At 40.8% G+C, this 22,670-nt stretch overlaps 2 protein-coding genes across 3 annotated transcripts in view; both read right to left on the minus strand.

Annotated features, from left to right (window-relative positions):
- Positions 1–22,670, minus strand: part of LPCAT2 (lysophosphatidylcholine acyltransferase 2) — a 66,809-nt gene that overhangs the window by 14,865 nt on the left and 29,274 nt on the right. For both annotated transcript variants that reach the window (XM_041767613.1, XM_041767614.1), the window contains 3 exons: positions 17,762–17,844; positions 15,083–15,208; positions 13,570–13,723 (listed from right to left, as the gene is read on the minus strand). In XM_041767613.1, the coding sequence (XP_041623547.1) occupies positions 13,570–13,723; positions 15,083–15,208; positions 17,762–17,844 (363 nt within the window). The remainder of the gene's footprint in view (positions 1–13,569; positions 13,724–15,082; positions 15,209–17,761; positions 17,845–22,670) is intronic.
- On the minus strand, positions 1,955–3,666 carry CAPNS2 (calpain small subunit 2). Its single transcript, XM_041767615.1, has one exon. The coding sequence runs from the start codon at positions 3,323–3,325 to the stop codon at positions 2,567–2,569; it is 759 nt and encodes a 252-aa protein (XP_041623549.1). The 5' UTR covers positions 3,326–3,666; the 3' UTR covers positions 1,955–2,566.

A 22,670-nucleotide genomic window follows, 5' to 3' on the forward strand; every position in this document is an offset into this window, starting at 1 on the left:
TTTTTCCTGCAGTCACAGTTTATGGAATCCAGGGGCTTGTATTAACATAAAGATGTTTTTCAAAGTCATATGGGATGTTTTGAAATTTAAAAATGTAGATGGTACAATTTCAAATGCTTTATAAAATCATTGAGTATTATTTTCAGCTTATTACATCGATTGTATTGCTTAATGTTAGAACTAAAAAATCATGGGATGGAATAGGAATCATATAAAGTCTTAGCCTATAAGCAAGCTTCCATGTAGAAATGGCAAAATTAAGAAAATTACCATGTAAATATTCCCTCACACATTGAAAATGTCCCCTTAAAACATCAACTGTTAGATAAAAACTAAGAAATTCAATCATTCATTAGGCTAATGGTTCCACACAATGCCAAAGTTTTGAATACTTAAAAAAAGTCCAGAGTTTAGACTGGATTTTCTAGTGTCTACTCTAGTGACTGGGGTTACCTGTACAAGTTTTATACAAATCCAGAAGAGAACAGAAGAGAAATGTACGTAATTTCAGGATGTTTGCCCTGTACAGGCAGGAAGTGAATCCTAAGAGCAGATAATCCCTTGACCCTAGGAGCAAGAAAAATACTTAATATCACCTCCAGCATGAGGTAACCGTCTTAACTTTCATAAAATATTTAGAATTAACTGAGGAAAAAAGGGTAAGGCTCTGCTGCCCTTTCTACAACTGTCATATGGAAAGGTTAAATAATAAACTTAATATTCTGAGACCTTAAAAGGCATCTTGGCAGCTTTCCCCTTTCTTGGCTATATTCCTACACTCATGTCTGATGTATGAATGGGTTGATTCTAAAATAAGGATCCTGATATTAATGTGTGGTTGCTGGCAGTGATCTCATTCTGATAGGACCATACCTGGTCTAAGTAGCACACCAGAGCAAACTTAAATTTACAAGTCCCTAGAGGAAGGCGGATGTGGTCTCTGTGCTTGGCTCAGTGCAGAATTATATGTGCGTGGTGTTGCATAAATATTATATGATGGTGATGATGGTGAGCGAGGAGGCCAAATGCCAACCTCTCCTGATTTCACTGGGGATTTCTCACATGCAGCTGTGGGCTGTTAACAGGAGAGTTACATCAGTTCCATAGTTAAACGCTCCTCTAAATGAGTCCAAAGAGGAAGGAAGAATTTATCTTCAAACTCAGGAGGACCCTCTAAAGTAGCCTGGGAGAGAGAAGGAATGCATTAAGAGCCAGAGAAGCAGGAGGGGTTACTTCAATAGCAGGTGGGGGAGCTGAGCACTTGCAGACGCATCCCCTCAGGCTGAATCTACTTGCTGGAGGATTCTGGATTATGCCCACCATAACCTCCTGATCAAAATGAGAGGGCCAAACCAAGGGCCATACACATGACAGAGACCACTGCTCTGGCATGGTGACCTTACCTGCTTATTGGATCACCTGGGGATAAAATACTCATCCCTGGGCCCCACCTCTCAAGATTCTCTGTTTACCAGTTTGGGGTGGGACTTAAGTGTCAGTATTCCTAAAGAGCTCTCCCTGTGATTCTGAATTGCAGTCAGCTGTGAGAAGCACTGTAACAGTCAACAATATTTATGTATCTTTATATATCTCTATATTCCTTTATAGACTACATAATTGGTTACAATTCATGCAACCCTTCCTTTTTTTTTTTTTCCCCCTCCTTTGCTTACATTTCTTCTGTCTGCAGTTTTTCAAGAGGAACAACAACAACAAAAAACCATTCCAAGCTCTGGGGCAGGGCAAGACATGACAAGAACCAGTCAGCCAACATGCGCCGGGCATGCCTGATTTTGTATGAAGCACATGTAAGAATGATTAAGAGTGACATTTTAGATTACGGATCCACCCTTTATTCTCGAATGCCCTAACCCTTTTTGCAAACAAATCAAAGCAATACAAGTTTGCTGCATGCTTATCTTACTAGAGAAACAGGACTAAAGTATTCTGGAATTTTAGACAGTTGCTCTACCATTAAAAATGTTTATCTACTTACCTTATGTGAAATTGCTTTTCTCATTTCTGAACCTGTTTCTATACGGTTAAATAGGTTTCCAGGAAAACACTTTTTATTTATTTATTTATTTATTTACATAATGGAAAGACCAGATGTGAGGAAAAACAGATTTTGAACTTCTCTCTTCCTCACCTTTTTAAAGGGGGAAAAAATAGATCTCTTGAGGCTTTCTTGATTTATTCCAAGATTTTTTCAAAATTTCATTCTCAGTAACAACAAATTTCCTGCTCCTTGGAATTCACTCACCAAATAAGCAATGCTCTATTAAAATCTACTCGACTGGGGCTCTGCCCCACGTTCCCCCGCCCCATCATATACATTCAGCATCTCAAAAACCTGACATACAAACCACCCGGAATATTTTTCATAAAAAAATATCTGTTTTAATTAAGCGGTAAAGGACAGCCCCAGTTCGAAGCATGCAAGCTGGTGTAGGAGCTCACTGGAAACGACAGCTCCAGGACAGGGTACGAGCCAACGTGCAGACAGCGTGGCTGGGCTTTCAGGAGTCCCGTCCTCGGGGTGGGCGCTGGCTTCTCGGCACCCACTTCAGGAGTACATGGTCAGCTGCAGCCATTCTTGGATGGACACTTGAACTAGGCCATCTGCATCTCTATCCAGGGATTTGAAGACACGGAACATGGCATCCAGGCGGACCAGGCAGCTGATGAAATTGTTGAAATCCATGCTTCCATCCTCATCAGCGAATCGGCGGATGATCATTTGGTAAAGTTGCTCATTCAGCTGGAACCCGGCTGCCTGCAGAGCCGCGCGCAGCTGAGAACTTCTTAGGGACCCAGAGCGGTCCCTGTCATACTGCTTATAAACGCACTGCCATTTCTTGATGTTGTTCCAGAGGTACTTAAATTCTTCGAAGCCCAGCTTGCCGGTCGTGTCACTGTCCATTACAGACACAATGCTCCGGCAGGTGTCAAGACTAAAGCCATCAGTCTTCAGATCCTTGTGTTTAGAAAGGACTTTGTTGAGAATATTCATCAGGTCAGTGGCGCCCACCTCCATGTCCGGTCCTGCCAGCTGTGCAAACTGTTGTCGAAACCGACGAACTTCCTCACTTTCGTTGGCCTCCACATTGGTGAAATGCTGCTGAGTGGGAGGTGGTTCCGGGGTGTACTGAGCTGCTGCAGCCTCACTGATGAAATTCACAATTCCTCCAACTATCCCTCCAATATTTCTTCCTCCTCCTCCTCCTCCTCCTCCTCTTCTCTGACCACCTCCTCCAAGAAGGCCTCCAAGGGCTTCTCCAAGGCCTCGATCTGCCCCTTCCAATAAAGCCTTTGCAAGAAACATGCTTTTGGTTTAAGGAGCAAGTGTAGAAGCTGCTGATGTTTTGGAGATGGTGTGGAGAGAGCTGAGATGGAGTCTCATTAGCTTACAGGTAGAAGAACTGGCTTTTCTGTACTTGCTTGCATGGTGCCACGCCCCATGGTGCAATGTCTTTCCTCCTACTAAAGGAGTAAGACTTCCATGAGGTCCTAGCACCTGCCAGCTTTTAGAGGGCCTCAATAAAATATTCATAAGCTACTGTGTGTATGATGAATTACAAGAAATAATATTTTAAAATGTAATTTATTAAAATACTCATTTCTATACATCACTGACTTCTCCATACCTGAAAGATGATATGCATTTTCCTAACAGGAGAAGCTAAATGACTCAAAGATATCAAGAATTTCTTTTCTAAGGAATATTTATTGTTAGAGCAGAATGGAATTCTTGGGCATTGGGAGACTATTTCCCTAGTCCCTCTCTTTTAGCAAAAATCCCCAAATCCAATGCTCTTACGAAAAACTTGGAAGGGAGGGTTTTAAGATGCAGGGTTCCCAGGTCCCATCCTCAGGGATTCTGATTCTGTAGTCTGCTGTCAGGCTGATGATCGACATTTTTGGAATCATTTTTTGGAGTGTAACAGGCACGGAGAAAACTGCACAAATCACAACTGTAGAGTGCAGAGAGGTTCACAAACTATACACACCCATGTCATAACAGCCAGATCAAGAGAGAGAATATTACCATATCCTAGAAGCTCTTCCTGCTTTCTAGTTACTCTTCCCTCCCAAGGGTAACCATTATCTTGACATCGAACACTATCAACTGATGGCTGTGCTGTAAATAAACGAAATCATACAGTATATATTTCTTTGTGTCTTGTTTTTAAAATTTGAATTGAATTTCTAAAAACTGTGGTAAAATACACATGATATAGAATTTACCATCATAACTATTTTTAAGAGTTCGGTTCAGTGGCATTAGATTCACTCACATTATCGTGCGATCATCACCACCATCTATGCCCAGAAACTTTTTCATCTTCCCAAATGGAAGCTCTGTCCCCATTAAACAGTAACTCCTCATTCCCTCCTCTTGCGAGGCCCTGGCAACCACCACTCCACTTTCCATCTCTGTGAATCTGACTGCTCCAGGGACATCACATAAGTGGAATCATGGAGGACTTGTCCTTTTGTGACCAGCTTATTTCACCTAGCATGATGTGTTCAAGGCTCAGTCGTGTTGTAGCAGGTGTCAGGATTTATTTCCTTTTTTAAAGCTGAATAATATTCCACTGCATGTATAAGACACATTTTGCTTATCGACTCATTGCTGGTGGATGCTTAGGTTGCTTCTGTCTCTCGGCTTCTGTGAATAATGCTATGAACATGGGCATACACATATTTCTTCACATCCCTACTTTCAATTCTTTTGGATGTATACCCAGATGCAGAACTATCCGATTAAATATTAATTTGGTTTTTAATTTTTTGAAGAACTACGATACTGTTTTCCACAGCAGATATACCATTTTATATTTGTACCAACAGTGCACAAGGGTTCCAATTTCTCCACAGTCTGGTCAACACTCCTTCTTTCCCACCTCCCCCTTTCCTCCCCTTCTCCTTCCTTTCTTCTTTTCTTCCTTCCTGACAGAGATCATCCTAATGAGCATGAGTTGGTAATAATCTCATCGTGGTTTTTATTTGCATTTCCCTAATGATTCATGATACATACAGTTGCTCATAGTACTCTCTTATATAATTTTACTTCTGTAAAATTATAAGTACTGTTCTCCATTTCTGATTTTGTGGGGTTTTTTTGGCTCAAAATTACATTTGTGAGGTTTGATTTTATATTTTTAAATAAGTGTCTGCAGAAGTCAGTTTATGACAAGTAGTCTCAAACAATACTTTGAGAAACCAACCCAACCTTTGATACTAGATAGAGAGACAAGATACCAGTCTTTCAGAGGTTTCTGGAAGTTCTGCTGGTGAACTCAGGAAAAGGCGGCCAAGACATAACCACTGAGTCATTATATCACTTAGCATTTTGGAAATCAACTTCAAATCTGCCAAATGATGGTAATACTATCTCTCTGCCTACTTCATAATGATTCAATCTCACTTGTTAGGTATCAGGACTTGGATTCAGTATTTAGGAGACAAAGGTGAATACATCAAGATTGCTGCACTTAAGGATCGAGGGAGGACACCCACCAAAAACTAATTGTAATTATAACCTGACATCTATATTCACATTTTTACTTAATACCAAATATGACATTTGTATGCAGCATTCTTTGGTATTTAGGTTTCATAGAATTCCTCTGAAAGACAAAGTATTTGTGATAAAGAAAGAAAAACTCAGGGAAGGCAAGCTACTGAGGAAAGGTAGTGTACTGCATTATTAAGCCCTGTGAGTGCCCAAAAGGGGAGTGTGATGAATTCTGCCAACGAGAAGATTTACCTACAGAAGATGATGTGCAGGCCAGAGTTCTCCAAAAGATGGAGGATGTGAAGGGACAACACAGTAAAAATACAGAGAAGCTAAAGGATGTGTGGTCTTTAAGCAACCATCCACTGTGATGATGGTCCACTGCTGGGCATGACAGCACAGAGGCCAATCTGCAGAATAGACTCGGACTGGAAGGGGCTTTGAACCGCCATGTGACAATCTGTCTCACAGTGGGAACTACCCAGGTCGAACAGGAAGTCAAAAGGAGATGAGATGTGAAATTACCTGGGAGTTGTATAATCTCTAGAAGTGAGTAATGATTGTTCTAGCTACTGTTAGGGAGAGAGCAGTAGCAGGGGACACTGTTCTGTTCAGGGCATGGGAGAAATGTCTCCTTCTGCCACACCCAGTGGTTTGGGTAGAACTCTCCAACCACTGGCTTTATGACACAATGACTCCAATAACTGGTCTCATGGGCACAATGAAATGGCCTCTGTGAACACCGAAGGCCAAATGTCTTTCTTCACCACATGGAAGAAAGAGCCACAAAAGGATTGTCTTCTTTTGAGGGGATCGCAGGGCCATCTGGCCTCAGACAGATGTAAACCCATTCATAAGAGCTTCTCTCAGAGGAAATTACATGGGCTTTGTTTTTATAATATTGCAAATTAACTTGATAGCAACCACTACCATATAAAACACGCCTCCTCATGCCCAGCTGAAGTGGTTTTCCCTGAGGTTTAAATCCGATTCCTCTCATTTATTTTCTGTGAAGATGGAGGGCATTTGGCTAACAGTTTCTCATAAACCATTCTCGAATAAAAGACTGTTATTAGATTAGCAAGCCTTTTCTTCTTTGGACTATTGGATCCCCAGAGGCTATTTATTAGAACATTAATAGCAACTTTGGTTGCCATCTGGGGGAATTGACTGTCCAGATCAGCAGGGAAAAAGAGTAGAGGAAGATGACACATCTGATGGAAAATTTAGCCTCCATTCGAGGGGGAAAAGTCACTGAATTTAAAAAGTAGAGAAACATGATTGCTATTAGCAACATTATTCATAATGGCCCCAAAGTAGAAACAACCTGAGCGTCTGCCAATTGTTGAAAAAAAAATGCAATATGTTCACATAATGGAGTACTTTTTGTCATTCAAAGAGGACAAAGTCCTGCTACAGCATGGATGAACTACAAAAACATTATGCTACGTTGACAGAAGCCAGACACACGAGACCATCTACTGTATGATTCCATTCCCTGAAACGTCCAGAAAAACCAAATCCACAGAGATAGCATGTCTTTCTTCTAGACCAGGCCTAGAGTCACACCAAAGGACTGACAACTCTGTCGTGGTTGCCTAGGGCTAGGAGACAGCTGGTGACAGGAGCTAACACTTAATGCTACCAGGAGACACAGTGGGGTGTCGGAAATGTTCGTAAGCTGCTCTGTGGTGATAGTTGCACGAACTTGGCAAATTTATTAAAAAAAAAAAAATCACTGAATTGTAGGCTTGAAATGGGTGAGTGATAGGATATGTAAAAGATGCCTCAAGACTCCCATATATATGTATATATATATATACAAAGTCAACAGTGACAGTTTGAAGTAAAAAGGATACTGACGAGCAGTTCTAGTCTCAGGACTGCAACTAACCAGCTATGTAGCTTTGAGCATGTCACTCCTTCTCTCCAGCTAGCTGCCTCTGTAAAATGATGAAGGTGGGCAGTTGGATGGGAAAGGTCCTTTTAGCTCTGGAATTCTGGGAGTCTAGATCCTCATGTGCCCTGAAATAGTGGCAGTGACATCATTCTTATCTTGCATTTCCTTTCCTTCTCAGGCCCAAGTGTTTTTATGCTATATGTTGATTTAATTTAATCTTCCTTTTTTTGGGGTCTGGTTCCACCACTTTTAAGGACATACTCACCCTTATCCCTGATTTGACATATCATCTGGTTTTGACAAGTATTCCTGGTGGCTCCCTATCAAGTATGGTGCTCCTCCAAACAGAATGCCAAGGTGGGGGCGCTGAATCCAGAAGGACATACAGCTCCTGCTTGCAGCAAACCCTTTCTTGTCAAGGGAGGCTTTCACCTAACTGCAGCATGATCTGGACCAGACCTTTCTCATTTATTGATGAGGATGTCATATTGGATGAACTCAAAAGCCTTTCTAGAGCCCATATAGATAATATCTATTTCTTCTTTGTTATCATCTTGGACTGTCACTCTGTCATAGGAGAAAATTAAATTGGTCTGACACAATTTGCTCTTTACAAAGCTCTGTTCTTTACTTCCTTATGCTCATGGGAGAGGCCCGTGATTGCTCACTTATGCTTATAAAGAAAGTTAAGCTTTAACTCATGCAGCCTCCTTTCTGTTCCTTCTAAGCATCTCCTAGGTATATTTGCACAGAGGAGCCAAAAATAAAGCTTATAATTCTCACACTTCAGTGGAGATTCCTAATGTAACAACACGCTGTGAGAGAAAATACCATCATGGATTAAGTGGAGGAGTTAAGACAATCTGAGACATGAACAGGGAAATGGTCAGGCATATAGGACCACCAAACACTTAGGCCAACTAGTACAACTGCATAGGAAAGTTATAGCCTTTTTCTGTTAATTGCATCATATAAGTTATGGGTACATTTCACATAACAAATCCTGATTAAATGAGACTGCAATCAATAGTTCTTTTCATGTGAACTATGAAATACTATATTACAAATCAAACCTGAACTGCAAATTTAAAGGATAGAAGGCTTCACTGTTGCTTAGTAGTTGCCTCTGCCATTGTAGACAAAGCAGCCACAGGCAATACATAGACCAATGGACACAGTTCGTTTCAATGAAACTTTATTAACAAAACAGGCAGCGGGCTGGATTGTGCCCACCAGCTGTTGTTTGCTGACTGTTGCTCTATTTCCTAAGCTGATGAAAACAGAGTATGTTGGTAAGGTTTAAGGACTGAGATGGGCTGCAGTTAGTGCTTCGAGTGGCCACTGTCGATTTGTAGGATACCCCACATCCGATTTACTAGTGATCACTCTGAATCTTTATTCTTGTCTGCTCTGTTTCTTAATGATAACTTCCCTCAGTTGTCCTAGTGTTGTACCATTTGTCTTTACAGATGAGAAAAACTGGTTTCTAACTCCTCAGTTATCTATCATCTAGCACGAACTCATTGCCTTTTTTTATCAACAACACTGCAAAACAGGCCATCACCCGACATAATTTAGATAGGTGGGGACACCTGGGTGTCTCAGCGGTTGAGCATCTGCCTTCGGCTCAGGGCATGATCCCAGGGTCCTGGGATTGAGTTTCACATCGGGCTCCCTGCATGGAGCCTGCTTCTCCCTCTGCCTATGTCTCTGCCTCTCTCTCTCTCATGAATAAATAAATAAAATCTTAAAAAAAGATTTAGATAGGTGGTTATTCTTTCCATCCTGTAAAATAATTTTGAAATTTGTCATGATTCTTCCCCTTTCGGCCTTCTAACTAGCACTTAGTTCTGACATTTACTATGTTCTTTGTTTAAATATTAGACAAGAAAAGTGTGTGTGTACTTTAGCACTTTGACAATCCAGCATTTGGGCTATTGTAAACTTCTATAGATCTTCTATTACTGCTTCACATTATGTGGAATGAATGCATCTCTTTATCCCGAGTTCTTTTCCTGTCTGCCTGGTTCTTGGTATTAGTTCCACTGTTAAATGAGGTCCAACAATAACAAGTATCTTTGCCTGCCCCTTCCTGTTGGAGAAGGTAGGGTGCTGCAGCATGCAGATTTTTTGCTCATGCTGACAGTCAGGACAGGGCACTTTTGTGGCTTAAGTGACGGCGAGTAACAGAGAAATCTTTCTGAGTGGGATAAGATGAATTTTTCTCTTTAGTTGTACAAGTTGCCCTGGAAGTTTGGGACCATACATGCTGCAAAGTAAAAAAAAAAAAAAAAAAAAATTACTATCTGGCTCTATCAGAAAAAGTCTGCTGACCCTGAAGTAAGGCTTTGCCACTGGTGCATGTACATACTGTTATGGGGATGGGGGGCTGATGAAATATTAGGCTGAGTATATCAGGATATTCAAGAGGAGGATCGGGAGTTAGAAGAGATAGGACTTGGAGCTAGTAAGAAGTTCAAGAGGCAGATAACATGGTGCTTTGTCAAGCCAGCAACAAAGGCAAGCTGTGTCCGGCAGTATCTGAGGACTTTGTCTTATTGATACATCAGATAGTGCTGGTGGGGCAGCATATGGTTCTGCTCGGTAACATAGCTCTGAGGAAGGATGCAATGAACAGGTATGCTGTTACGGACATTCTGAGATGTTGTTATAACCGTAGAAATGACTGTGCTATGACTTTGGGTTTAGCCAGCGTTGTTTCTTAATCCCATTAGGTATATTTCAATCCCTTCAGGAGTGCTGCAAAAAGTCTAGTATTTAAAACTGAATTAATGAATATCAACGATGTTGAGACGCCACTGTTTTTACCCTATCACCTCAGCCTTCAACTCTGACTCATCTGGACATGTGACCAATCTGATGCAGACAGTTCAGAATATGTTTAAAAATAAAGAAGCTAAACTCAACACAAAGATGAAAAAGTTCTTTGTTCTTTTTCAGAGAGATAGGACCCCTCCAAATGACATGATCTCAAACTAGTGAACTATGCCGCGCTTTGGATGGACCTTACTCGTCATCAGATACCAGAGAGTCTGAAAGGACAGGTCGGAATGTCCACAGGAGCTCAAGAGACAGTGCAATTTTTAGGGACAAACTGAGATAAGACCATTATGAAGTCTTTACAGACTAGCCAAGAATGTACATGGGAAGAAAGAGTAAGGGGATGTGAGGGAGGTCTTTCTCCCATCCCCCCAAATCCCAACACCACTTCATTAAACTTGAGGGGAGACAGAGAGGCTGAGGGCAGCTGTCTGCACTGCAAAAATGTACAGCTGCTGGAAGAACCACAGGAACACCCCCCGCCCTTTCTTGTTCCCACCCTTCCTCCTCCTACCCCCCACCCCTCATGAAGCATTGAGTTTAGCAAGATAAGCTACTCTGAGGGAAACAAACTATGGCATTACTGAACTTCTTGTCTTTCCCAAGGAACATTCCCCAGCTAAATCACTTAAAGAGGTTGAGAAAACAAGCCTAGCCTGGAAGTTAAGTGGGTATGTGCATGGGGCGTGGTAACAATTGCATAATTCGCCTTCTCAAAACAAAGCAAATCTTCACAGGCGCAGACATGCAGATACATTAAAGACAGAAGAGGAAAGAAAGACAGACAAAGAGGAAAGAGGGAAAAAGGAAGGAAGGAGAGAAAGGAAGGTCATGTGCGTTAGTCCCCAATTCTCCAGGCTCTTTTCTCTACCTTCCAGTATGTTGGAGAGCAGAAAGAAAAGTACTGGAAAGACCCTCTTATGATCTATAGTGAAAGCCAAGTCACGCTATACAAAGAAGTGACAAACACTCATGGTTGTAAGTGACGTGTGAACCAATGGAAGTGGTCCATGTGGATATGTGATTGGCCAACTTGGCTGCCAAGGCTCACTGTATCCTCTAGTTCAGAGTGAGTCAACCCCCCTAACTGGGGGTTATTTTAATCCTTGTACCCTCCCTTCCCCACTTCCAAATCTTCCCATACTTAAGAGTGCCAGAGAAACACTGGGGATTATCAGTCACCAACAGAATGGGTGTCCTAATAATCCTGGAACTGCTAGCGATGACAGTTTGACACCTGCAAGGGAGGGCAACCTCATAGATATTAGTGCTAATCTTGATTGAAAATCCTGATGAGCACAAAGTCTAAGATGTGCTCTAAGCTTCCTCCTTGGTTCCCATTCCATGTCACTCCCCATTTTCCCATCTCCTTTCCTTAATTGTATATTCCTGCCATATTCCTTCCTGTCACCACGTTCCTATTCATAGAATTTTCATTTAAAACTACTTGCCTGGTTCCTAGAGCCAAAGAGGGAGATGGTACATAAATCTCACAGAGAGATTGGTAATAGTACAAGTAAGAAGCTCTTCTGTTTTCCCAACTTGCACGGTTACAGCCAATAATTTACTTCTCCTTTCTCCTAAGTCTTCATTACATTTTCTAGTAGTATGACTGCAGTGACACAACATGTGATCATTTCACAGACAAAGGAAGATGATCTGTACACTGCAAGCAAGCCAAGGAAAGGGGACTGGGTACTACAGAGAGAAGAAGGTTGCTTTACTGCATCAGGTTAAAGGATGGTTCATCTTAAAGATCACAGAATGAGTCATTAGGAACATCAGAGTGCTCTGGGTAAAGAGAAAAAGAAGCCCTGTCCTGGTTTCTGTCATCAAGCTATAATTTCTTTGAAAAATATCTTTTCCCAGTGGTCAACAGAGAACCGGGACTTCTGGAGCCAGCCAGAATGGAATAAGCCCAATCGAGCCCATCTCTCCTTATGAGTACAAATTAGAAACTCTAATCGAAATATGAAAAGCAACTACCTCTGGACAAAATACCAGAGCAGGAGAATTGGTGAGGAGAGCCAAAATGAAAGAACAATCAGTAAAGCAGGATAATCATGGATGACTTCATTATTAAATTGTTGAAAGGAAGAACCCTCAACTCTCTTCTATTCACAACGATATATCCTAGGAATGAATGCAAAATAAAGTCATTCTCAGATAAGAAAATAACAAGAGCACAATCCTAAGTATGTACTTGAGTGAAATAAAAGCCTAGATTTACACAAAAACCAACACAGGAATATTCATAGTTTGTATTCATAATTGCCCCAAATTGTAAACAAGTCAAAATGCTCCTTAAATGGGGAATGGATATACACCAAGAATGGTACGTCCATTCAATGGAATACCACTCAGTAAGAAAAGGGGAAACTCTTATTGATACATGCAACAACATGGCTGAATCTCAGATGCATTATGCCAAGTGAAAGAAGCCAAACTCAAAATCAAATAGCTGATTCTATTTATATGGCAAGGGCATAGAGATGGAGTAATTGCTGGGGGTTAAGGGTAGGACAAGGATTTGACTCGCAAGGGATGGCTTGCAAGGACTTGCAAGGCAAGGGATGGTTAAAGGGGATGCTATTTTGCAACTGTTATGTGTCCTGAATGGAGTGGTAGTTCTAACCCTCAATGCATTATTACTCGTAAAACTGTAACCAAAAGAGTAAACTTTACTGTCAACGTTATATGTTAAAAAACACATTAAAATTGAGAATCTGAAATCTTGGTATATTTTTCCTAAGGGAACTTCCTGACAATTCAGTTATCTAACTACCTGTACTTACATGTTCATAAGCAGAAAATCCAATAGAATGGCCAACAGCCAAGCTTTAACTGGAATCTTTGTCTTAAAATGTTACTTGAAAATACAACCTACTTGGTTCTTATACATTTTGGGGGAAGTTGTGAACTCTTCAGGATAGAATAGTACCACCCTTGTCATCAGTGAATGAATTTTGACATAAAGATTTAGGTTCTTGATAGTTATGGCAACCTTTCCAATTCTATATTACAAACATGGTTTTATGACTACAATATTTATTTCTGACCTAGTGCTTAAAATAAGTAGATACCTTCATAACTGTTGTAATACACACAGGTGCACGCGTGCACACATACACAATTACATTACTACTACTACTTAAGGGGAAAAAACAAAATCATGAAATTAAGCCATGGGCTCTGTCTTGCTTCTTCTAATAGTTACCTGCCAAGTTTTTCTAATGCCATACTGATTTATGCTCTGTAGAGACCAGCAGAGTAAAGATGTTGGTGTGTTAAAGACGTTTTAACATACCCTGTCAAAAAGTGCGAAGAGTTGTCTCAAGACATCTGAAACAGGCAGCTTCAAATACTCTGCAAATTCTTCAATTCCGATTCTTCCTCCTTTTGAAGAACTTGCAATTGTTGCATATTCATCCAAATGCTTACGAATACCATCCCAATCTAACCTGAACCAACGAAGAATCATAAATATGTGTTGTTAGACCTTTACAATCTACACGGACGTTTTATGAATGGTGTTTTATTCATTTGTCTGAGGAAAAAATATGTTAAGTGTTACATTTGAAAATGATAATAAAATGGGTATTTTAGAGTACTTATGGAACATGTATATAGGCTTCTGAGTTTTTTAAAGGCTATTAGTAAGACTAATTTTCCCAAATTCCTGAGGGAGAGAAAAGTAGCTGAGAAGAAGAGCAATGTGATAGAATAAGAAATGATTCATGAAAATAAAATAAGAAATCATATTTTAATCTAAATTTTACTTAGTAAGTCAATAGTACTAATTGGGTTGTGAAAAAAATATGCAATTCTTGCTTTCAAAGGAGCTTTCAGGCTGATAATGAACTAACATTGCACAAAATGTTGTGACAGGGAGATTCAGTAGGCAATACACACTTCTTCCAATATTATAAATATTATAAAACACTGAAACACCAAAACACCCGAAATGTACCATAGCTCACATCATATCCTGTCTTTGTTTTATACAATTAAACAGGTGACCTAACACATACTGCTTTCTTCTGTATCCAATTTCAGTAACTATCCAAACTTTTCAAATTTATATGAATATTATGAATATAATATCAAAACACATTTAATTAAAAGATGAATCATATTTGCTTTATCAGTTATCAAAATATTATCTTTAAATATTGACCTTTAGTACAATAACTAGTTGTGCAGCTTTCTCCTATGGAGGATGCCAAAGCCTACTAAATCAATACATTCTGCAAATCCCCAATGGGGCTGAAAAAAGAATGAATGGTAATAAGAAGGGAATCGAAGTTTATACCTTTCATAGCAGATGGTTCAAAGCGATTGTTCATAAAAGCACAAAGGAGTGTTTTTGCCTTAAAAAAAATCTATGCACCCAGAAGAAAAAGGAGACCTAGGGTAAGCATTTAAAATTCAGTGGATGGTCAGAAGTGCTTCTCTACAAGTCAATTCATATTTCACATGAGAAGGTCTGACTACCACATGCCGGTACCATCAAATCATGCGATCCTTCTTGCAAGAGGGCAGCAGGAACACTAGCTGCTCTGAAAGCTCTGTGCTGCTCCACATTTACTGTCTCTCAGGCTCCTCCTGTGACCAATACACATGCTTCTGACTTGACAATCTTGAAAAAACACAACTAGATAAACTAAATGTGAGATAAATTCACAACTCTGGCTTCCTTAATAGACACCATGTAGATTCTAGAGCTGAGCATTAATGAAACCAGAGAAAATAAACATACAGGATTTTAGATCTCTTTGGGACGTCTTACTAAAAGTGGAGCAATTTAAAAATACACTTACTTCAATTTCCGGCTAATTTTGGTAAATTCCACCAACCCAGCTTCCATAGGCAATGTTAGCTGTCCTGCTGAAATCATCAATCTGCAGTCTTCATAGGTATGATCTGTTACTGGAATTCCCAAAGTTCTAAAGGCATTTGAAAGCAAACAAATTCCAATTTTTTTAAAGGTAATGAATTTTTCATCAGGCCTCAACTGGTCAACAAACAACAGTAAATGGGAAAGTATTTACTACTTTTTAAACCAGTAGCTTTGGCTTATTATTGCCAAAGAGACATATTTCTCCTCTGCACAGACTTCCTGTGGTTGAGTTAATCCCCTTATGTCTGCGTGCTTTGGTCAGGTGGTCATTTTGTTTTGTGTTTTAACTGTGACAGTGATACTAGCTGACTCCAATCTCCAGGAAAGCAGTATATTTATATTTCATTCCACTGGAGTTTCTTCCCAACCATGGACCTTTCAGCTCTTAACTAAGGCTCACTGCTGTCTGTACATAGGAATAATTACTTACTACACAGCATTCTTTATTGTAAAGGCAAACTAAAGAGGCCCGTGGAAGTGCCATTTGAACAGATAAATGGCATCTATTCATCATGTAAGGGAATAATCCAAATGGCTAGCTATCTATGTTTTTCATCTCTCAAAACTGGCTATCACTTCTTGCTAACAATCTTCTGAAAATACTAAAGAGAACTGAAAACAAGCTCATTATTTCTTCCAAATCTAAACATCCTCCATCCTCAAAGGAGTGCATGATGTCTACTGGCTCCCTCCTGCTCAGAGGTCTAGTAATGAACTAGACTTGACAAAAATATATTATCAGTAACAACTTGAAAAACCACTGAGTACTAAGAAAAAAAGCCTGTGTAGTACATAAAATAATTTCTTAAAGATTCTTCTTCACAAAACTTTTATTCACAGGTATTCAGTGAGAATCATAGTTCTGTCCTCAATTGTATCGGATTTTGTTGAATTCCGGCTGAGAATATTATATTTTCAATGGATGTGATGAGAATAAAATATTTTTTTCCTATCTACAGAGAGGCTATTTTTGAGTAACAAATATTTTAATGTAAGAATATTTTCATTTGGAAAATAAAATTTTTAAATATTTCAGGAATTTATTATTTATGATAGAGAATAGTAGAGCATGCCCATCAAGAGCTAGGACTCAGGTGGATTTGAGTGCCAGCCCAGACCCTCACTACCTGCCATGATCTTGGGCAAATGACTTCCTCTGAGTCTCAGTTTCCTCGCTTAGCTCCAAGAATTGCTGTGCAGATTATGTCAGATAACCCGAGTAAATCGGCCTGGCATGGTACTTGGTATATACTCATTATAAGTCACAGTAACACCACCAGCTTGAGTCTTTACCACTTTCAAATGCTCCTGTCATATTCTTTCCTCTGTGAGACTCATGATCACCAAAACCATGAGAAAGACAAGGCAAGGATGGTAACTACGACTTTACACACTAGGAGAAGGAGCCTCAGAGGGACTTGTCCATGGTTAGGCAGCCAATAGAGGTCTTTCTTACTCTTTATCCAAGGCCCTAATGCCTCCAAATTCAGATAAAGTCTGCCTCATCAAACCCCTGCTCTGCTTTTAGGCACATTTTGGGAAGTCAAACTATCTGGTATAAATTCCCTCAGTTCCTAAAATTTATATGAGTTTCTAGCTTCTGGTATGAAAACAGAAGGAGAAAGAGAAGAAAACTACCTCAGAGCAAATTCTGTAGCCAGTCTAGAAACTGGGAAAATCAAGTACGTGTACATACACATAGTAAAAGATTTTTTGAACTTTTCTTCTGTTGTGAAAATAAAGTTATTCTGCTGTGAAATATAAATGTATGTATATATAATATTGCTTCTAATACTAAATTCAGCTATGAAGCTGGATTCAGATTTCTCATCTGAATTTTTGCTAGGAATACATGTTGCTGGCCTATCAGCACCAAGCCCACTACCAGAACGAGACAGGAGGGTGGTGCCTGGTGTGGAGTACATACTAGGAAGGCTCTAGGGCTGCCTCGGTGGTAGGACAGCATAACACACATTCTTTCATTTATCCAATCAGAGATAATGATTGGCCAGTTAAAATGATAAAATAATAATGGCCAGTTAAAACTTTCTTAAGCACAGGAAAATATCTGCCTTATGTTTGTGATTTACAATTTCTAAATTTACAGCCATCCCTTAACGAGATGTACATCTATTGCATTCTCTTGCAAACTTCTCCTTTTTGTGGCTATAATCATCAATGCCTTTGAAACAACCAGCCTTGGCAGCTCTATGGAGGCTGGGGCACAGAAGGTGAGCCACGAATAACTTAGAGCATCACAAGGCTTTGTCTGACAGCGACAGGCCAGCTTAGGAGAATCCACCCTGTGGAATCCGCTGGCTGGCTGGTCTCTTCTGCATATTGAATCCTCTCTGCTCCCCTTCTGGCAAAAACATATTTCCATTAGTTTAGGGCTGCATCTGGGGAAAATATTTATAGATTATTTTACTGACCACATTTCCAGGCATATTATTTTACTTACCAAAAGGAGTTAGGGAACGAGGACCTCAGAATGAAAAAAACAAAAACAAAAACGCTTAAATTCCAAAACTATGAGAAATGTCATTGACCAATCCATTTAAAAACTATTTACTGAGTGTGATCACATAGAGATACTTACTCTGCCATTAAATTCCGGACTCTACCAGCAAAAAGGATGGGGTCGTTTTTTTCTTCATCATTTGGTACTTGAACAGGCATGAACTGAAAGACAAACATACCTTTCCATTACAACAGCTAGGCCTAAGACACGAAATGCTACATACATTAATTTATAAACTATCTATCTTTTTTTTAAAGATTTTATTTATTTATTCATGAGAGACACACACAGAGAGAGAGGCAGAGACACAGGCAGAGGGAGAAGCAGGCTCCATGCAGGAAGCCCCACATGGGACTCGATCCGGGGTCTCTAGGATCACACCCTGGGCTGCAGGAGGCGCTAAATCGCTGCACCACTGGGGCTGCCCTAAACTATCTATCTTTATATTAAATCCCCCACCACCTTTCCACCTTTCCAGCACTAGGTTACATGCTATAGTGGAAGGAATACAGCGATCTGCAACCAAGCCCTGAGTCTTCCTGTGTGTTCACTAGTATAACCCTCAAGTTTTATTCCCTGTCACCCAGACTCTGACAAGAGGCCTACCATCACCCAATCCCCTGCTTGTGATGAGGATGAACTGAGCCAGGGCTCGGAATTCTGGAAGCTGTAGAGCTATAGGTACGGAGATCTTATTCTCCATGCTGCATTTCCTATGGCTTACGATGCTTTGTGTGAAAATGTTAGCATCAGTAGTAACTGGTCTTTTATAGTTTATCTTCTCTTCCTGCTCCTGTATCAGCTGCATTTTTATCATTTGTTCAAATGTCACGTTTTGTCATTTTTCTGGCTTTCTTTTAACTCTTAGTGTTGGCTGTTTGGCTTTTGCTGAAGAAGACTGTGTTTTCCTTTATCATTTTAAATTTTACTGTTCTCCCCCCTTTGCTATTCGGTGGTGCCTCATTTGTGCTGTCCTGGTTTTATTTATAGTTTTTGAACACTAATGAGATTTTTGGTGCTATATTTAAGTCATTACATAGTTTTTGAGCACCTACTACATACCAGACCCAGATTAGCAGGGCTCTATTTCTGCTCCAAAAAAGATCCCTATTTTAATAGGATAGACCAACACAGCATGTACTAAGTATCATTGCCCTCAATGACAGGGCTTACAAGCTTCATTAGGTTAGCTTAGAGTCATACAGGTCACATGACCAGGACTCAGCCCAAGTTCTGTCAGATTCTAAAACCCTTGTTTTCCCCACTAAATCATCCTTCCTAGAGTATGAGAGTGAGGGAGAAGAAATGATTAATTTGGCCAGGGGGGGCAGGGGAAAGCAGCCAAAGAGGCTTTACAGAAGAGCTAATACTTGATCTTGGCTTTTTAAGGATAAACATGATCTTGCCAATAGCTACTATTCATTGAATTTTAACTATGAACCAGGCACCATGCTAGGTGCTTTATATGCATTATTTCATTTCACCAATCCTCCCAATTTTAGTCATTAGGACTGGGGTTCACAAAGATTAACGACATACTCAAGTATTCACGTACTCAATGAATTCATTCATTGAATTCACTTACATTCACACCCTGGGCTGCAGGCGGCGCTAAATCGCTGTATGCCTACTGTATGGCTCCTACTGTATGCCAGGCACATGACAAAGGAGCCCCTGCCCTCGGGAGCCCCCATGTGGACCTGTTTTCAAATCTTGTTAACCATGTTAAGAAGCCTTTGGGCAAGGGGATATAGAGATGAAGTCTGAGCAAGGGAGCATTGTAACCAAGTCCAAGCTTTTGAGTGGAAACCTCAGTGAATAGCTTAACCAAAGAGGAAAGGCTGAGAGCAAGGAGCAGCCCTGGAGGTTACTGCAATCACCCTGTGAGAGAAGGTAAGACCCCGAAGAGAGGGTGTGAGGATGCAGAGGACAGCAAGGATGCAAGAGGCATTTTAGGATAACACGGAGAGGAATCAGAGGAGAGCGTGCTGTGTGATATGCATTGTCATTAACATTCTCTCCCAGGGGAGCAGTGGCAGGTTGCAGAAAGAGCCCTCAACCTTGTTGTGGCCTTGGCTTTGCTGCGAGATCCTGGAAGAGTCATTTGGCCTCAGTGGGACTTAGTCCCCTCTCTTGTCAAATGAAAAAGTTGGACTCGATGATCTCCAAGGCCCTCTCCAATGGGGATTCTGCATCTAGCTTTTACTTAGTATCGTTATTCTTTAAGATGGAAAAATAAACTAAGCCACCAGAGGTCCCCACATCACTTATCTATCCAGAGCAACAGCCCTTCTTTGCAATTATTTCTCAAAATTCCCTCCATCCTATTCTAGATTTTAATCTCTTGTATTTGCTTGGTATGAAACCCAAGGTAGAAAACGGCATGTCAAAATGAGTGTTCACAAAATCTTTAACAAAATAAAATGGCAAGTTTTAAATTGCCATATAATTCTTCATTATTTAAGAAAGCCACATGATCATTTGTAACACACGTAATTTGTGGGTCATAAAAGCACATCCAGAAAACCTTGAAAAAGAAATTTCTACTATACTGTTAGACAAACATAATGCAATGAACTATGGGCTTAATTCCTTTTGGTGCAGGCAATATTTTCCACAAAATGATTTTTAATAACTCTCATGTTGGTACAGCCTTTTATTCTCAATGAAGAAAATTCCACTGAGAGTACAAAATAATTAAAAGCCTGTATTTGACCCTAACGGGCCTTTGAAGCCCCCCCACCATGCCTCCTGAGAAGAAATGCAATGGAAATTCTTATAAAAAGTTGTGTCTCCTTGCAGCAGACCTTGCCTTCTTTACCACATTTCTATTTTGTGTGCATTCATTCAAGACACAGCAAAAACACAGCCTCTCCTTGGGAAGGAAGATTGGCCCAAGACAGGGAAATGTGACTGCCATTGTCTGCTTATTACTGTCCCCTGACACACAGCTTGATACCCCAGTGACTTCAGAACACCAAATTTTCCTTTCCACATCCATCTTCTCTCATTATCTGGAGTAGCCACACGCATGGCTCATCTGACATGTTGAACTCACAGCCTCTTCACCTGGCCACAGGTGTTCTCATCTGTGCCTTGGCCACAGTGACACACATATGATGCTAATCTCCTGTGATGAGTTCTTGTTACTTCTCTGACCTGGTTCCTTGCAGACTGTGAGAACCTGCTGGTTTCTCTTAGGGCAAGCTGGTCTCCTTTCATCCACTCCCTCCCAGCAACAGCTGGCTGCCTGTCTCTATGGGACTTGAGGAGTCAGCTACTTCCATGTAGACTGCCACCTAGACTGTCTTCCTTTTGCCACACCCACGGTGCCAACTGCAGACCCGTGATCACCTCTCCTTCCCCTGCCTTCCCATGCCTGCCAGAGACTACGGAGGGATGCTAGAGAAAGGTACACAAGCTCATGGGTTGAGTCCACTACAAATTCATGGTAAGCTCCATGGGGTCTTCACAGCTGTTTAAAAATTATGTTATTTTCCCAAGGTCATCACACCACCTCCAGACACAAAATAGTCCTGTTTACTTTGTTGAGCATCTTCCTTTAGCCTTTCAATCATGCAGCTGTGCCCCAACGTGTGATCTTCATATGGAGTCTGTTTCCTTAATGTCTATGTGACAGGTGAGGATCAAGGTACTGAACCGGAGGGACCTCGCTGCTGCTCAGGTATACCTTCCGGACCTGCTGCCATTATATTTTAATGTTTCAGACATGGTTCATGCTTCTCAGGTTTCAATTCTACTTTCACCTCAATGGTACTTCACATTCAACTTTAGAAAGGAGACAGTGAAGGAGTCAAGGACAGGCTACCACATAGTGTACCACTTCAGTATGTTGATTATTTGGAGTTAGAGGCATTTGAAGAATAGCAAATGCACAGGGAGGCTTTCTCTCAATTCTCCTTATCCACCTAAAGGCAGATCTTCCAAAAGGAACTCAGTTGTCATAAATTCCCTCCTGTGGAGTCTCCTCAAACAGGGAAGATGGACCCTTATCAAAGGAGATGCACATGCAGGTTTGTATCACACCCATACAAATTTTATCACACGCTATCACAGCTCCCAGTCTATTCTTCCCAGGGTCCATTTGTCATTTCTAAAAATCACTGACTTGGGGCACCTAGTTTGCTCAGTGGTTGAGCGTCTGCCTTCAGCTCAGGGCGTGATCCTGGGGTCCTGGGATCAAGTTCCGCATCAGGCTCCCCGCAAGGAGCCTGCTTCTCCCTCTGCCTATGTCTCTGCTTCTGGGTCTCTCATGAATATAAATAAAATCTTTTTTAAAAAAATGACTGACTCTGCCCTGAGTGGCCAACACTGTCCCTCCCCTTCCTCATTTTTTTGGGTATTCACTTTTTGTTCACTAAGATGCTCTTGTACACATATTAAAAAGTTAATAGATCTGTATACCTTTGGTTCTATTAATTTGACCGTTGTGAGGTTATTTCACAGATCCAGCTATGAAACTTAAGTGGGTAGAGGGAAGGCTCTCCTCCCCCACAAAAGTCCATGTGAATCTCTCCAATGCTTTTCTGTTGCCCCTGAGACTGGCTCCCAGCACATTTGCCCTCCTCCCTTCCGTGTGCTCTGTTCCTTCACTTGCTGGCTCGGCACCATCCTGCCTCATATAAGAGGGCAGCTAACTGACATGCTTCCCATAGGAATGCTTCATTTGCCCTTCTGGTCCCAGAGTGCCCCACCATCTTTTGGGCCACAGGCAACATAGAAGAAAAAGTCAGAATTCTTCAGTCTATTTTGCAGGCGATCTGTTATCCAGAGCCAATCCTTCACATGAATACTTGGGACCAGTGAAACTGCTTTTATTCATTGTTTCCTAACCATATCGGGCACATTCCTTTCTACTAAATAAATGATTATAAAAAGGAGAAAGACTGATGAGTGACAGTACTATGATCAGCCCTTTCTTTTTCCAAGTAACAGAAAAGGATTTTGATGAGTCAGTCTCAACATA

The sequence above is a fragment of the Vulpes lagopus genome, chromosome 8 (genome assembly GCF_018345385.1).
Source record: "Vulpes lagopus strain Blue_001 chromosome 8, ASM1834538v1, whole genome shotgun sequence".
NCBI lineage: Eukaryota > Metazoa > Chordata > Mammalia > Carnivora > Canidae > Vulpes > Vulpes lagopus.

Excerpts from the sequence above, each read along its gene's own strand:
- CAPNS2 (XM_041767615.1), bottom strand. The coding sequence starts at position 3,325 with ATGTTTCTTGCAAAGGCTTTATTGGAAGGGGCAGATCGAGGCCTTGGA.